The following is a 15,614-nucleotide window of genomic DNA, read 5'->3' on the forward strand; positions in this document are numbered from 1 at the left end:
GGGCAGGTTGTTCTGAGTTTGAGGTACCTTTGCTTTTACACCTCTGTAGCATCATCTAGGCCTCCACAATGGCTTTCGTCTCTTTGCATCCTTCCTCCAACCACAGAGGGACAATCGTCACTCTTTGGGCTGGTTTGGTATCTTCTATTTCCCCAAAACTCAACAAGTCATCTCAGTAACAGAGTGTAGAGGAAAGAGTCTCCACTAGCTCTGACCTCAGGAAAGCCTCACGTAATAACATCCTGAGCCTCATTTCCTCATCTGTCAAATGTGGGTGCGAATTACTTTCCTGCCTACCCTATATAATTCTGAATATTAAACAACAGGAAGTTTGTGAAACCATTGACTGAAAAGTACCATATAAATGCTAGGAACTATTTATCTTATTTTGCTTCTGAGAAACTATGGAGCTTCACCTTTTCTGCTTTTCCAATTCCCTCCTTCCCCCTCCCCCCAACCCCTCGGGGCTCCCCCCTGGGAAGGAAGGGAAGGAGTGACTCACACGTCCTGGTTTGTCCCTAGGATGGGCTTCACCCTCTGCCCACCGGTGACCACCTTCGTCAGTTCACGTGTGTTGGGGTGGCTTTCCAGGATCACCAATGTTCCTCAGGACAGTAGGGCATTTCATATACCCTACCTTGGAACTGACAGAATCCCCTAGCTCAGAGAGCTTGTACCACCAACATCTCTGTGGAGTGAAGAAGGGAAAAGGGGCTTCCAGTGAGGCCTAAACTGCGTGTGGGGGGGGGAGGGGACGGGCCGCGTCTGTTCTGGTCTTTAGAGAGCAGGGTCTGGGCTCTCCTCCCTGGCCTCCTGCACCCCAGCGGTACACGGGTGTGAATGTAAGGACGCTTTCCTATACTGCCCCCCACCCCCCCAGCCAAGCCCTGACCGACCAGTGCGGGATTAATGGTGGAGGGTGGTGGGCAGCGGGCAGAGAGGGCGACTCCCACCAAGGACTCATGTCTCAGCCCTTAGGGCCCCCGAATCAGCCTCATCTTCCCGAGCAGAGTGGGAGAGACGGTGCAGGAGTCGCAGAAGGAGGGCGAAGAGGGAGGCAGCAGCAGGCTGACCCTGGGGTCCCAAGGTTGCATCTTTACTCTCTTGTAACCGGTACTGACTGAAGTCCCCTCGGTGCTACTCAACCGTGAGTCGGGTCTACCTAATAGAGGGCGAGTGAGGAAACGAGGTAATTATCCGAATTATTGCAAAGATAAACTCAGCAGACGTAAGCCTGCCACTGAGGCAGCGAGCTCTGCTGCCGCCGCTCCGTCTCGGGTCAGGCCTAGTCCCACGTTCGCGTGGCCCTCGCGCTGCCGAGAGCTGTTCCCGACCCTCGCCGGAGCCGCCGCGCCCGCCCCTGCCACCCAGAGCTCCGGGACCAGGTGCCGCCTTCATCCCGGGCACCGCGCTCGCTTGCAGCTTGCGTCCCGGAAGGACGTGCGCTGCAGACTCGCAGAGACCGGTCCTGCCGCTGCAACGTGTGACTCTGGCAAGTTCCCGAACCTGGAGCCTCGGTTTCTTCTGCACGTGATCACAGCTTCTCTGTATGGCCGCGGTGAGAATTAAACAGACCCAGGTGTGTAAAGTGCCTGACGTGTAGCACGCTTTCTAGATATGGTAATGACCTGCTACTCTGGGGACCAAGAAGTCACCACTGAGCAGCGTCTCCACGGCCCAGGGCAGGTTACACGGATAATTCCGCCAACAGTGAGCTTTGGAGTGAGTGACAGCGCACGACCGGGCAGACCCACGCGGGCCCCGGAAAAGCCCTGGAGGAAGAAAGCGGAGGGCGGGCGGCTGCCCAAGTGCGCCCGCTGCCGCCCCTGCCTTCCTGTCTGACCGACCGGTCGCTGTCTTTATAGGACCTTAGGCGGCTCGAGTCCGACCCCCGGGCCGGCGCAGGGGAGGCAGAGCTTCCTGGGTGCCCCGGGCCCACAGAGGTGGAGTCCCCTGAGCCAGGGTGGCCACCAGGGATGACAGAGCTGCGGATGGCTTTGTCGCCCACGGCGCGTCTCAAGCGTCCTGGATCCCAAGCCTCCGTCCTACGCCAGGTCGCAGCTCAAAAGGCAGGAGGGAATAGGCTGACCAGCTCCGCCGGCCCGGCTGCCCTGCCCTCAGGCCCCAGAGCTTCGCCTTACCCCCAGCAGCGAGCGGGCTACTCGCCCCCAGAAAGCCCACCGCACTGGGGCAGGAGGAGGCTGCGGCCCGGCGCCGAGCACGGGCGGGACTTCGCAGGCCTCGGTCGCCGGGGGCAGGTGGAGCCCTGTATCCTCCCCGGCAGCCGGCCAGAGGCGAGGTCGGGTTCTCGCTACTTAGGGAGAGAGGACGGGACCCCTGGTAGTTCTCGATATACCCCTGGCAGGAGTAAGGATGGCAAGCGTCCTAAGGAAGGCCTCTCCCCACAAGTCCACCTCGCACCGGCCTCTCGGGTTTGTGGGGCCTCCCAAGAAAGGGAGCCTTTAGGGAAACTAGGGGTGCCTCTCGGGCTTCCCGAGGCGAGCCGTCTTTGGACCCATCCTACGTGTGGCTGAGACCCTCTCTACAGCCGGGCGGCTCAGAGCAGGCATGTACCAGGACGGGGAGTAGTACTGCTGCTGAGATTGTGGGGGACAGAGCGGAAAACTCGCCCCGTTGGAGGGCACCCAATGTGCCCCCTCTGCACTTCTATTTCACCCCGCAACCCAGGACAAATCATTTCTAAGTTCAGGCCACACAAGCACCCGCGAGGAGGCGATTCCCGCGAGATGGCACGCAGGGCCTTGACCCTGACACCAGGACACGAGGTCTTTCGCGACCAGGCTCGGTTCCATCGCCCGGCCCCCGACCGCGGTGACCCGGAGTTTCTGCCTCTCTCCCTGCTCACGGGGGCCGCGTGACTGGCGGCTTAGCAGCGGCTCCGGGAATGAGGTCCAATTCGCTCCGGGTTTGGTTCAGGCGGCGCGCGAGAGAGGCCGGTCGTCCTCCAGCCCCAGGCGCATCTGCTTAGGAGTCGCAGTGCTCAGGCGTAGCCTGACTTTGCCCGCTCCCCCGAATGCCCTGGGCGCTCACGGGCTCCCCCGCATACCTATGTACTGCAAGACAGCCACCCTCGCAAGGCGCACGTCCGCGCCGTCCATGCACACCAGCGCGTTTTTTTCACTCTCTCGCGCACGCACACTTTCTAACTTAAGCCTTTTCTCCCACTACATCCTCACAGACTGGCTCGCTGTCCCCCTCCAGAGCGTCAGCTTTGAGCGCCCAGAGGACCGAAGCTGTAGCGCTGAGTGGGAACCCTAAAAAAAGGAGGGGCCCAGTCTTGAGTCCAATTCCTCCTCTGTCCTTCCTCACCTGTCCCTAAACACAGAAACATTCACATCTGTTTCTTCCAAAGCCTTGGTGCCATCCTGACAGGAGCTGAGCACTGGGGTCGTGGAGGCTGAATTTGCTGCCTCCTTGCTCCAAGTCCCCACTTGGCCTGGTCCCTCTTTTCTACAAAGACTGGTGATAACCGAGGTGTGAGTAGCCCAGTGTTCTCTCCCCAGATATCCCTGGCTCAGTTTAACCTTTCCTGGTGCAGCGGGGTGCCATTACCACCAGCTCCCCAGGTGGGCTACCACTTCCTTGATATGCAGGGGCCGCTGGGGCTGGGAGGAGACTGATCAGGGACGCATTGCACACCCCACGGGCTCCGTTCTGACCTCTGTAACTGTGGGCTTTTACTCCCCCCCAAGAAGATTTCTTTCCTTCGGTCTAGACAGCTGCCCCTGAGGGCTGGGTTCCTCTTTCATTTGGTTTTGCCCTCGAAGGCCGCGTGGACATGGAACCTGGTTGGCAATAAATGAAAGGCGTCTGGTAGTGAACTCGGTCAGTGGAGCAGAAAGAGAATATCTCCGAGCTTCCAGCCGCTGCGTCCCTTTGGGTAGCCAGAGAAAACCCCATGGCTTGCACGGTTGCCACGGAGGGGATGGGATTGGAGGAGGGATGAGGAGGAATAGAGGAGGGGTGACAAGCCACTGGGAATCCTGTTCGGTGGACACCTACAGAGAACGATGTTATTCACCGAGCAATGTCTGTGTGATGTTACCTCCAGTTGGAGTGCTCTGGTTGGGGCAGCAGGCTGGTTTGTAGCGGGTGAGGGAGTAGCTGCTCAGATTTATTTCCAGAACTTCTGCATAGTCCCTCTCCCCCTTTTAAACAAATATTTTCGGGGTTAGCTTTCCAAGGGAAGAAAAAGGGAAGTTGCGACAAGTAGAGCCGCTATGCCGGGATTCGCTTTACCGAGTAAAGCCTGGGGACCGGCATCCCGCCCTCTACTGGTGGGTGAGAGCTCAGGGCAAACTATAGAGATCCCACCTGGGCAGGCCGAGGTGGGATTCCTAACTAGCTACCGCCTCTGGCTGGGACTATCTCCTTCTTTGGGACCAAGCCGCTCGGTGCAGAGGCCTTCCCAGCAAGCCACGCTGCAGGGTCGGGCCCTGGCCCCTGCAGGTTGAGGGGCAGGGGCTGGCTGCTAGCAGGGGCACCAGTGTGTGGTCCTGGGGAGAAGCGCTATGTGTATGCATTTGTGTGTGTGAGCAGACGCATGCGGGAAGGGTTCATTTGTGCATGTATCTTGCATATGTATTCGTGGGGGAGAGTGCCTGAGGACACGTGTTTGCATGTGTGAAAATGGGTTGAGGTTTGTGTATACTTGCTTCTGTGTGTATTTGTGTGCGTGCAGGTGTGAACATGTGTGTGACAGAGTCTGTGTTTCCCGGAGCTGCCGCTATGTATGCCATGTCTGGCACATAGCAGGCTCTCAATAATTGTGAATGGAGTTGATATTAAATTTGTATGTTCGATCTCCTTGTGAATTTTGATAGAGTCTGTTTTCCTAAGACTGTAAGACTTGAAAATGGAGGTTGGGTAGAGGCGATGTGGGATATAGGAGCTTCTGTTTGCCTCCTCCCCAGAAGTAAGCACAGAGAAGAGGACTCTGGCACCGCTGGGGTGGGGGTGGGGGGGCGTCACCAAGTCCTGTCTGGACGGCTCGGCTGACGCAAGGCGGTTTCGCGTGTCACTTGAGTCTCTCCAGACCCTCAGGCAGTAGCCGGCTCTTCACCCTGCCAGTCAGTGGAGCTTGGGCCGCTCTGGCCTTACAAGTACAGACCAGTTTTGGGGAGGACCTGAGTTGTCCTCTGACTGCAGAACGTCCAGGAGAAGCTGCGTGAGCTGCCGGGGCTGGAATTCCTCTCGGAGTGTAGAGGTAGAGGGGCGCTTGGTGTGGTCCAGGCGGAAGACTCCAGTCACGCTGAGGAGTCCCAGCCTCCCGGGTATCCCCTTGACCTCTAGGCCAGCACCGAGCGAAGACCCAGGTGTAGTCTATCGCACCAAGTTAGCCCGCCTATGTGCCCGCGTCTGCGCGGATCCCGACTGGCAAGGAATTCTTGTTAGAAAGTCCGGGTGAAAAGGTCTTCTGATTTTACCCCAGTTTTACCAGAAAGCGCTGATGTTACCAGAAAGGAAAAGTCCCGACAGGTTCCAGCGCTCTACGACCGCAGGGCCCGATGACCACCTCATCTCCTCTGTCCTTTCCGTCGTGGAACGGCAGGCCTGGCCCGCAGCGTCCTGGTCGCGGAGGAGGGACGCGTTCAGTACCTACAGCCACCGCGACCCGAGACGGAAAAGCCTGAACTTCCTCGCGGAGTCCTGCCAGCTTCGGATCTGCCCCGACCGGCTTAGATGTGTCCCTTCAAAAGGGGGCTGGAATCCCAGAGGGGAGAGGACGCTCTAGTTAATTTATAGCCACAGGCGAACCCACAGCGCAAGATACGGAGGCGTCCCCTCCGCCTGACCCTCGGCGCGCGCCCCACCGCCCCAGAGTCTCCTGACTTCTCTCCTCCCTGTGCTGTCATCTCCACCGCAAACCTACAGAAGCACTGCGTGCAGGGTTGCGAGCTCGGAGACCTTTGCTCCACGGCTCCACACGCTGCTGCTCCAGCTGCGCGCCTGGAGCTTAAGTCTCAGTGGCTGCTCCTGGGGTCCGCGAATCTGCCCCGCGCATCGCGCCACATTCAGGGGACCGTGATCACCGCCAAGGAGTCTGCCTATCATGAAATTTCCGTGGCCTGATTTGTTTCCCAGCCTCGGCATTTCCAAACGCACGTACCCACGCCCGGCACTCAGTCTGTCATCGCCCACCCGACCGACGCCGGAGGTGAAGAGGCGGGCACGGGCTCTGCCCCGCGACTGGTGTGAGAGTGGAGCACGCCGCCCCCTCCCCGTTTCCGCGGGGAGTTTTCCCGGACAAGAAAAGGGACTGAGAGCTTGGGGGGAGGAGGTTTCAGAGTTCCCACTCCCTTCGCCCTCCGATAGATATACGTTGTGCGTGGGAAGCCGACTGCTGGTTTTGGGGATTCACCGGAGCATCGCGACCCAGAGCGGCCCATCCGGGGCGTGGAGTCTGCAGGGAAATCAGACACTGCTGCACTCCTGGCCCGCGGGCCTCGTGGCATATATCCATATATATTTATGATTTCTAATTTTATTATAAAATAAAAGCAGAAATATTTCCCGAAGAACATTCACATGAGGGTGTAACAGGCAAGTCCTTGGCTCGGGAGGCACGCTCTGCCGGGAGCGCTGTGGCCACTGTCCCGGGAGGGCGCAGGGCGCAGCAGGGCGGGCCTCGTCGAGAGAGAGGAGCGAGCAGCAAGGGGCGTGCAGGGGCTTTTGTGGCGCTGCTCTTTCTCTTTCACTTAAGTTACTAGGCGAAAAGCTGACACCTGCAGCTCCTACTGACAGGGGCTGGGGCCTCTGGGAAGGGCTTAGGTTCAAAGGTCCCGTCTTTTCTCTGCTCTTCCCCTTCCCAACCCCCACTCCGGGAAAGTGAGGGACGGGGAAGGGGCCGATAGACGGCGGGACAGGAGGAGAAAGACTGAGAGCATAGACCGAGGGGCCGGGATACAGACTGCAGGAGACTGGCAGGAGAGGGAAAGAGGGGGGGAGGGAACAAAACGTAGAAACTAGTGAGAGGTGGCAAGCCAGAAACAGACGGAAACGGAGACAGAGAACAGGGGGGAAGCAAGAGAGGGAGAGGGAGAAAAGAGAAGGCAAAGAAAGAAAACAGAAAGGAGAAAAGAGAAGAAAGGGAAGGCAAGGCAAGGCAAAGCAAGAGAGTGAAAAAGAAAGCGAGAAGGCGAGGAAGGGGAGGCAGGGAGAGAGAGAATGAGAGTGCTGTATAACTTGTTCCCTTCCCTGGTCCAAGACCCAGTCCCTGGCCCCCAAAGAATGTCAAAAGCAACTTGTTGAAATTAAATCTCGACCAAGGACCCAAACAGCCGCCCACCCTGCCCTGGCTGGCGGTCGTGCCTGCTCAGGGTGGGGGTCTTTCAGTACCTGGTGGGGCCGCCGACATGGGCGCCCTCCCAGCACCGCCTCTGCCAGGTCCACAGCGCCAAGCCCAGAAGGCACGCGCGTCGAGGCGAGCGGGGCTCTAGGAGCCCAGGTCCACGAGGTTGGCCGACATGGGGTTGAGGATGGAGTCCTGCAGGCCGTGGTGATGCTGCAGTGGGTCCGCGCCGCCTCCGCCCGGCACGGGCACGGGCACTGCGCTGGGGCCCGGAGGGTGACCCAGGCTGTGCAGGGACGGCAGCCCGGGTGGCGGCGGCGGGCTGAGCAGCAGCGCAGGGCTGGACGAAGAGTGGTCTGGCGTCCCCGACGGCGTCTTCTCATCCTCCGAGCTGCCTAGCACCGACTTGCCGCTGCCGTTCAGCGACGAAGCCAGCGGGTTGTGGCTGTTGGAATTGGAATTCTCACTGTTCTCCCTGCAAGTGCAGGAGCAAAGCAGCCGGGTCAGCGCGGAAATCCAGGCCGCTCAACTCCAGCTCACCAGAGATAGGGCCAGAACCTGCCACTGGCCTTGGGAGACAGAGCCTTCCGCGCAGCCTGCGGCTGATCTCGGCTTCTGCCATCTTCTCTGCCTGGTTCTTTCTGCCAGTTCTCTCAATCTCTCGATGCCAGATTTCTCTCTTGTCCCTCCCCTGTATCATCTCTATCTCCCCACCTCTCCATCTCATGAATATCTCTACTGCTCTCTGTATTTCCTGCTTCCTCACCCCAACATTTCTTTCCAGGAGCAGAGGGACAGAGGAACAGGGCTCTCTGCAGTTGAGGGGGTAGGCAGGGTAGAAGAGAAAATGTCTGGATTTTCAGATCACTCTAGGCTCCTCAAGCCAGGTGAGCTGGGTAGAAGTAGGGCCAGGAGGATAAGGGACCGTAGATCCCATTCTGAGGCCCCATTTGAAGTTGGGCTTCTCACGGGCCTTCATTTCCCCTTGCTTTCTCTGCCTGAGGGAAACCCTGGCTGGTGGACAGGGTCCTGGGGCTAAGGGTCCTTTCGCTCTACCTCCAAGCTGGGTAGGCTCCATGAGGGCTCTCCTTGCAGGGCCTAGAGAAGAGGCTCCAAGGATAAGGGACTCCCTTTCCCTGGTGGCACATTGGAAACTTCAGCTGGGGGACCGGAAGCAGGAGTGGGGTGCAATGGAGGGCAGCCCCTGGGAGAACGGAGAAGGGAGAAGGAAGGGAGGGGCTTGCTAGTCCTTTCTGGCCTAGACTTTTCCATCATAGCCAGAAACTCCAGGACTGAAGAATCTGCAGCTCTGACTTGGGGTCTGGCCTGAGAATCCAGTTCTTCAGGAATCTGGATGCATGCCAGTCTGGGTGGAGGGGGACCCAGCAGAGAGAACCCATCTCCTGCCCTGCCTTTGACTGACAGCCCCTGCCCAGAGTTGGATATTTGAAATCCTGGGTAGACTCTCTTTTCAACGGCTTCCCAAAGGCTTTTCTTCCCGCTTTCCTGGGAGGGAACTTCCCAGAGGCTGGTAGCTAAAACCTCACCACTATGGAGACTCCAAACTCGTGGTCTCAGATACCAGGGTCCAGCCTGCAGGACCCCCCTTCTGGCATCTGTCCACTGTTCAGCACCCTCACCGCTGACCCTGATCATTCAAACACCCCATAGTACCAACCCCAGGTGTCCCGTTTTGCTGTTACTCTCACGCTGGATTCTGTTCCTAAGTTTCTCTCTCCCATTTCCCTCTCCAAATTTGGGGTTCTGAGGGGCTACAAGGCTACAAGGGCCTAGTGGTCAACCCTTAGGCTAGTTCAGAAAGTCCTGGTTTTCCTGAGGACATACAATTTCCAGTCTTTCTGTGGCTCTCAGCTCACCCCAGACATACCGACCTACTCACCACAGAGGCTAGGGCCTAGGAGAGATGGGTCAAAGGCCTGGAAGGCCAAGGAAGGGCTGCTGGGTCCAACAAGTCAGAAAAGGGGGCATGTGTTTCTCTTTTCTCCCAGAGGCGACACTTCCTCCCTGGAGCCTTTCACCACTTGGTCCTTTCTATGCGGGATAAAGGACTAGCTCTCAACTCCCATACCTAGACAGGGAAAATTTCTGCCCAGGGCCTTCCCCATCCAGGTCATATTAGGGAAGTTCCACTCCCAGTTCTGACCCTTAATCACACTTTGGCCCGAAAGAAGGCTGAGGAGAAGTGCGGGGAAACACAGCAAGGCAGAAATCCGCCACCCTCTTCCACCTGGACCCAAACCCCTCTGTACTTGGGAGCACAATCAAGCCCTGCCGGCCGTGCCTACTATTTATACAGGGGATCCAGGCCCTCAGTTCTGCCCTCACCCCAAAGCTCTCCGCTCCTCCACTTTTGTGCACAAGGAGTTAGTTGACAATTTCTCCGATTACTTTGCCCGCTTTAGACAAATCTCTGCCTGCCCGGCCTCCAGCAAAGACCTAAGCGCCATCCGGGTCCGGCTAGTCTGCAGCTGGGCTGTGGGGACTGGAGGCCCAGTTTAGGCCTCTCCGAGGGGTGGGCAGAAGCCCTGAGACCCCCTCCCTCGGCCCGGGGAAGCCAGCGCGGAAGCTCTACTTACTCGTACCTTTCCTTGGCCTCGGCCGCCCGGTCGCGCTGTCGCCGGTTCTTGAACCAGTTGCTGACCTGCGTGGTAGTGAGGCCCGTGGCCTCCGCCAGCTCGCGCTTCTCGCGGGGTGACGGGTAGGGGTTGTGCGCATACCACTCGCGCAGCACGCTGCGACTCTTTTCCTTGAAGCAGTAGCTGGTCTCTTCGCCGTCCCAGATGGAGCGCGGCAGCGGGAACTTGCGCCGCACGCGGTATTTGCCCACGGCGCCCAGGGGTCGGCCGCGCAGCTTCTCCGCCTCGATGTAGTGCGCCTTGAGCCACAGCTGCTGCAGCTTGGCGTGGTTGTGCGGCGAGAACTGGTGGCTCTCCAGGATCTTGTAGAGCTCGCGGAAGTTGCCGCGGTGGAAGGCCACCACGGCCTTGGCCTTGAGCACGCTTTCATTCTTGTGGAGGTGCTCGCAGGCCGGCAGCGACCACAGGAAGCGGCCCAGCCGCTCGATGTTGCCGCCCTGCTGCAGCACCTCGCACACGCACGCCACTTGCTCCTGCGTGAAGCCGAAGGTGGGCAGCATGGACATGGTGCCGGCTGCGTCCCCACCCGCCCGCGCGCGCCCTCACCGCGCCGCGCGGTCCCGCATGGGCGCCTCCCCGCCGGGCCGTCCGGGGCCCAGAGGCGGGCGGGGCGGGCCCCCTGGCCGGGCGCTGGCTCCCGGCGAGCCCCGAGTCACTGCAGTACGTCCCCGCGCCGGTCGAGGGTCCCGCGCAGCTCCGCGCCCCCGCCGCCTGCGCTCCGCGCCCGCGCCCTCGCCCAAGCCCGGGGGCCGCCCGGGGCGCCGCTCCGCATGCTCCGCGCCCGCCCGCCGCTCCCTGGCTAGCTTCTCACTCGCTCTCCCTCCCGTCTAGCTCGCTCGCAGCTTTTTTAATAATATTATTCTAAGCGGGCATGAGGCACGGCGGCCCGCGCCCTGATTGGTCCGGTTATCTGACCCGGGGCCTGCCCGCGCCAGACAATAGTCGGAGTCAAATTATTCGCCATGGAGACGCTGTCAGTCACCGGTAACCCGAGCCCCGCCGGGCCGGGCGGCTCCCCCCCGGCAGGCTCCGCTGACAGATCGCCCGGCTCCGCGCAAAGCGGAGGGCGGCCCGAGACAGGAGCCGGAGGCGCTCCAAAAGCCTGCGAGGCGGAGAGGGGCCGGGCAGGGGCCGGCAGCGGCGGTGATTGACGGGGCGGACGCCCAAAGAGCACGGGAGGAGGAGGACGGGGCGGGGGGGGGGGACGCGAGAAGAGGAAAAGGGGAGGATCGAGGCGGGGAGGGAAGAGGAGAGAAGGGAAGGCGGAGGACCGACTTAGGGGGTGCGCGGGAGGAAGGGGAGGGAGAAGCGTGGAGGGAGCCTTCAGGGGAAAAAACTTGGAGCAGCTATTCGCGAGGGGCGGCGCCCTGGCCTGGCCGGGTTCCTCCGGGTGCTCCCAGTCCCGTCGTCGCTGTTCGCGGGATTGATTCTACCCGGGAGCCGGCCGGGGGGATGGAAGAGTTTGGACGTGCGGGGCGCCCCTCAAGGACTTGGCTTTTCCGGCCGACGCGCCCCACCCCCATGCTAGAAACTCCAGACCTGAGCGTCCCCGAGGGAAAGGGGGAGAGAGCAGGAGACAGGAGTGGGAAGATTTGGCCACGGACGCCTGAGAATCGACTTCCCGGAGGATCCCGCCTTTCCTCTCCCAGCCGGGCCCGCTGCCCCACGGCCGGTACCGCCCCGACTCGGCGCCTGCTCCTCGCCGGGCGGGGACTCAGACTTAACCCCACGGGTCCCACGGCCCGAGAAGCGCCCGACAGTTCCGTGTGGCTTCTACGAAGTTGACTCCAGCGGGCGGCGGCGACGCAGAACCGACGTAGCCCCGCAGTCTGCCCACCGGGAGGCGAGGGCAGGGAGTCCAGGACGGTCGTGGCGCTTCCCTGGTGGGTGGTCGAGGGGGAGAGAGTGGAAGCAAGATCCCTCCCCTCTGGCCTCTCCACTTGGGCTCTGCTCGGTCTCCTGGCCGCTTCAGCCTGCAACCCGAGTCTGCGAGCTCCGGACCGACAAGCTTAAAAAGGGGGTCCTGGTCTTTGCTTCTTTGTCAGGGCGCGTGTGGAAACACATGGTGCTGGCTCTCTGGGAGAGAGGATGGAGGACGGAGTGGGAGGAGGTAGGAGAGGTGGGGGTAGGGGGAGGTGTTCCTGCTGTTTCTAAGGTTTCGAAAAGCCCTAGATTTAGCTCCTTCCCCCACTTGTCCTTTCCACTTCCGTCTTCCTTCTCCCCTCTCAACTGTTGCAGGCCTGGAGCTCCCAGTGCCATTCTCATTGTCAGGACCCCAGCCAGATTTGATCCCGGACTCTGCTCTCACACAAGGGCAATGGAACATGGGTCTAGGCCACGTTTCTTCCTTCCCACGCCTTTAGGTTTTCTAGAGGGTTCATGCTAGGAGCATTGGAATGGGAGTCCAAAGCCCTGGGTTCAACCTTTGGCTTTGCTTGGTATCTATCGAAAGGCACATATTTATTCCTTTTAAGTGTCCATTTCCTTATCAGCAAGATTTCCAAAATTTTCCCGCTGATGCAGCATTCTGGAAGTCCTTTTGGGGGTATTGCAGGCATGTGAGGGTGGAACCCCAGGACTGCCTCTAAGACTTTTTAGCTCCTGGGCGCCTGCTGTGGTATGTTGAAGCCACAGGGCTGCCAAAGTAGGTTCCAAGCCAGTGTGTGAGGTGGTGGTGTCGGGGTAGTTGCAGGGGGTGTATCCTGCAGAAATCCAAGTAGCATCTTTGGATGCATCTATGGTCTGGGAGAGGTCTTGCTGCATCCAGGCCACCCTATCCAGAATCCTATGTGCTGGCACACAGGGTTAGCTCCAGAGTCAGCTATGAGGACCCTGGGAAACCTGGGAAAGAATCTACTCCTGGATGCAGTGAGGTTCAGAGCCCACCTTGCTGACCTCCAACAAAAGGCAACCTACTCTTTCCAAGGCTCTTCTTCAGCTGCATGGTTAAAAGGATTCAGCTGGTGGGCTGGTCTTCACCCTGGCCATCACCATATTACATCTTGGCAAGATCAGGCTGGGGTTGTAGAGGGAACACCCTGGTCTGGTGTGAATGAGAGGGACCAGCCGGTCTCTTCCTGGCTTGAGACTTTGGGTCAGTCTCTGGTCTTCTCCACCTCATTCTCTCCCACTTTTAAATAAGGCCTGGGCGATTTCTAAAGTCCCTGCTGGTTCTGAGCTGGGGTGGGTCTAGGAATACTAACATTAAGAAAATGTGAGCAATATCTGCAACCTCAGCTGCAGTGTTCACTGCAAATGTGCACCTCCTTGGACCCTTGGAGCTTTAAGATTGAACTTCCCCCAGACCTGGGTCCTGCCTATGTTCAGTGAAGGCAGATTTTCTGGACCTTTTCGGAGCTCCAGACTCACTGACCCTCCAAATGCTGCCCTCTTTGCAGCCCTTGGCCCTAAGCCCTAGAATCAGCCCTGTCAGATGCCTCCCAGCAACAGTCAACAGTAGAGACAGAACAGAACAGACGTGGGACCTGCCACCTTGGATAATATACTGTGTGCCATATGAAAAGTCATTACAGAGCAAGCACAGAAAACCTGTAGTACCATTATTGATGTATGTGTGTGTGTGTCCATGTGACACTAGTTATCTACCTCCCCCATGTTTATCAGAAACTGGTTCTAGCAGGTCTGGGCCAGAACCTCTTGGCAGCCAAGGCAACTGGGTGCCTGCCCTAAAAAGGTTATAAGCTTAGCTAGGGTCTCTTCACACTCCTCAGCCACCTCCATGCCTGGCCCCCTCCCTGACGGTCTTTGCTAAAAGACTTGGAACATTTCTGGGTGAGGATTTGACAGATGCCAGCCTGACCCTAAGACAATCTCAGCCCCTGTTCCAGCGCTCAGAGCAGCTGTTTAAGAGGCCTGCCGGTGTCAGGCGCCTAGGATCTACTCCACCCCAATCCCCGGAATCCCTGTCCTCCTTCCTCCCCTAAAACCCATATTCAAAAGGCTTGCACTTATTGCTTCGTCAAGCACGAACAGAAGACGCTCCACGGCTAGGGAGAAGAAAACTTTTGCAGACCTGTGGAAATTTGGGCTTCATTGAAATGCCTCCATTCACCTCCAGCTGCGCTGAAAGTCCCTTGGGAGGATCAGACTTTCTGGAAGGCAGCAGCAGCAGGGGTGGGGGTATGGGCGTGTGGGGACTGGGGTTATGGCAATGGGGGTTGGAGGGGTGTGGGGGTGTACGTGGGGGTGTGCACCAATGATCTCACTGACAGCATGCCTTAGCCCCTGATTCTTGGTCAGAGACAGTCTGGGGCCTTTGTGTCTGGAGTTGGGCAGGAAGCTCCCAGGACAGTCTGTAGGCCTCCACTGACCGGCGCTTATTGACCAGCCCAGGATTGGTACATCGCGCCCACCCGCGGGACTTTTGGGGAAGGGGAGAAAGCAGCCGCAGTAGTCTCCCAAGGGCTTTCCTGGCTTTGGTTTGGGGCCATTTCGGAAAGAGCGGGGTGATCTAGGGAGAAGGAGCTGCTTACCGGCTATTTCTAAGGCCAGGGGACGGGAAAGCCTTCGTTTCGGGCAAATAGGGACCCTCGTTTGTGACAGAGAAGGGGGCGGGTGCTCCGTGCCAAACCCGGGGACCAGAGCTTTTATTTAATTTTATTTTTAAAAATCCGTATTTTCCAGCCTACAAAGGCTGCAGAAGCTCCCTGGACAGACTCCGGCCCTGGCGCCGCCCGCCTCAGTGCGTCCACGCAGCTCCGCACCGCGGGCTCGGAGCTCTGGGGCGTCCGGGCGCGGCGCGGGTGGGGGCTCTGCGCTCTCCCGCAGCTCCGAGCTCAGGGCCCTGGCTGGGCCGGGCGCGGTCCCCGGATGGCCCCCGGGCCTCTCTTCCCGCCGCACTCTCGCCCAGACTCGGCGGCTGCCCGCTCTGGCCGGGGAGGGGCGTTTCGCTGAAAGCGGGCCGGGGGCGCCTCCCCACCTGCCCCGTCGCCCGCGCCCAGCACCCGCGGGGCGGTCGCGTCCCGGCGGGCGCAGACGGCTCTGCAAACCCCGCAGTCCGCGGTTTTCTGGGTTGCCCAGCGTTTGGGGCAGGTCAAGGCGCGGGCTTTCTGCTCACACGAATTCTCGTTTCAGAGAAGGCCCCCGCGGCGCCCCGAGCACGGGCAAGGGGGCAAGGCGCTGGGCTCCGGGTGGCCGCGCTCCCGAGACGGCGCGAATCGCAGCGTCGCCCGCGCCGCACGTGGCGGGCGCGGACACAGGCTCCGAGGGCACGAGCAGCCGGGTCCCCTGGGGTCACCGCTGCCCCTCCGCTGGCGACCCACGTGGCGGCCTGGAGCGCCCTTACGAGAAAACAATTAGGAAGCCGCGGGCTCCCGCGGGATCTTGTTCAAACGAACAGAGTGAGCCCTGGGGCTCGGGGCCGTCGTCCCGGCGGCGACAGGGCCGGGCGGGATTCGGGGTGCTGGCCGCCTCCCCGCGGCGCCCGGCCCGGCCCGCGGCCTTCCGTGCCCGCGCGCGGTCACGCCTCAGTCCTGGAGTCCCTTCCTAGCACGCCCCGCTCCCTCGCGGGCCCCTTCGCCTGGGGGGCCGCGGGCGCGGCGGGCCGGGCCTCCGGGGAGGCGCCGGGCACGCGGCTTTTGGTTCCGGAAGCGGCCGCCGCAGTGCGCGGCGGGCTCGTTTCCCGG

The 15,614-nt window shown here is 60.1% G+C and overlaps 1 protein-coding gene across 2 annotated transcripts; it reads right to left on the bottom strand.

The window, feature by feature from the left end:
* Positions 1–6,489: 6,489 nt before the first annotated feature.
* SIX2 (SIX homeobox 2) lies at positions 6,490–10,562 on the bottom strand. Of its 2 annotated transcripts, none has more exons than XM_063078603.1 (2): positions 9,916–10,562; positions 6,490–7,787 (listed from the first exon to the last, which is right to left on the bottom strand). In XM_063078603.1, exons 1-2 carry the CDS (start codon positions 10,473–10,475, stop codon positions 7,457–7,459), a joined length of 891 nt encoding a protein of 296 aa, XP_062934673.1. In that variant the 5' UTR covers positions 10,476–10,562; the 3' UTR covers positions 6,490–7,456. The 2 variants fall into 2 exon arrangements, with proteins under 2 accessions (XP_062934673.1, XP_062934672.1); XM_063078602.1 differs by having other exon boundaries at positions 9,910–10,562.
* Between the last annotated feature and the right edge of the window lie 5,052 nt (positions 10,563–15,614).

The sequence above is a fragment of the Cynocephalus volans genome, chromosome 14 (genome assembly GCF_027409185.1).
Source record: "Cynocephalus volans isolate mCynVol1 chromosome 14, mCynVol1.pri, whole genome shotgun sequence".
Taxonomy (NCBI): Eukaryota; Metazoa; Chordata; class Mammalia; order Dermoptera; family Cynocephalidae; genus Cynocephalus; species Cynocephalus volans.

What these genes read in the sequence shown, in the direction of transcription:
- SIX2 (XM_063078602.1), bottom strand. Translation starts at nt 10,475, where the DNA reads ATGTCCATGCTGCCCACCTTCGGCTTCACGCAGGAGCAAGTGGCGTGC. An exon ending in GAGGCCAAGGAAAGGTACGA is followed by an intron (nt 7,788 to 9,909) that starts GTAAGTAGAGCT and finishes CTGCACTTGCAG; the next exon opens with GGAGAACAGTGAGAATTCCA.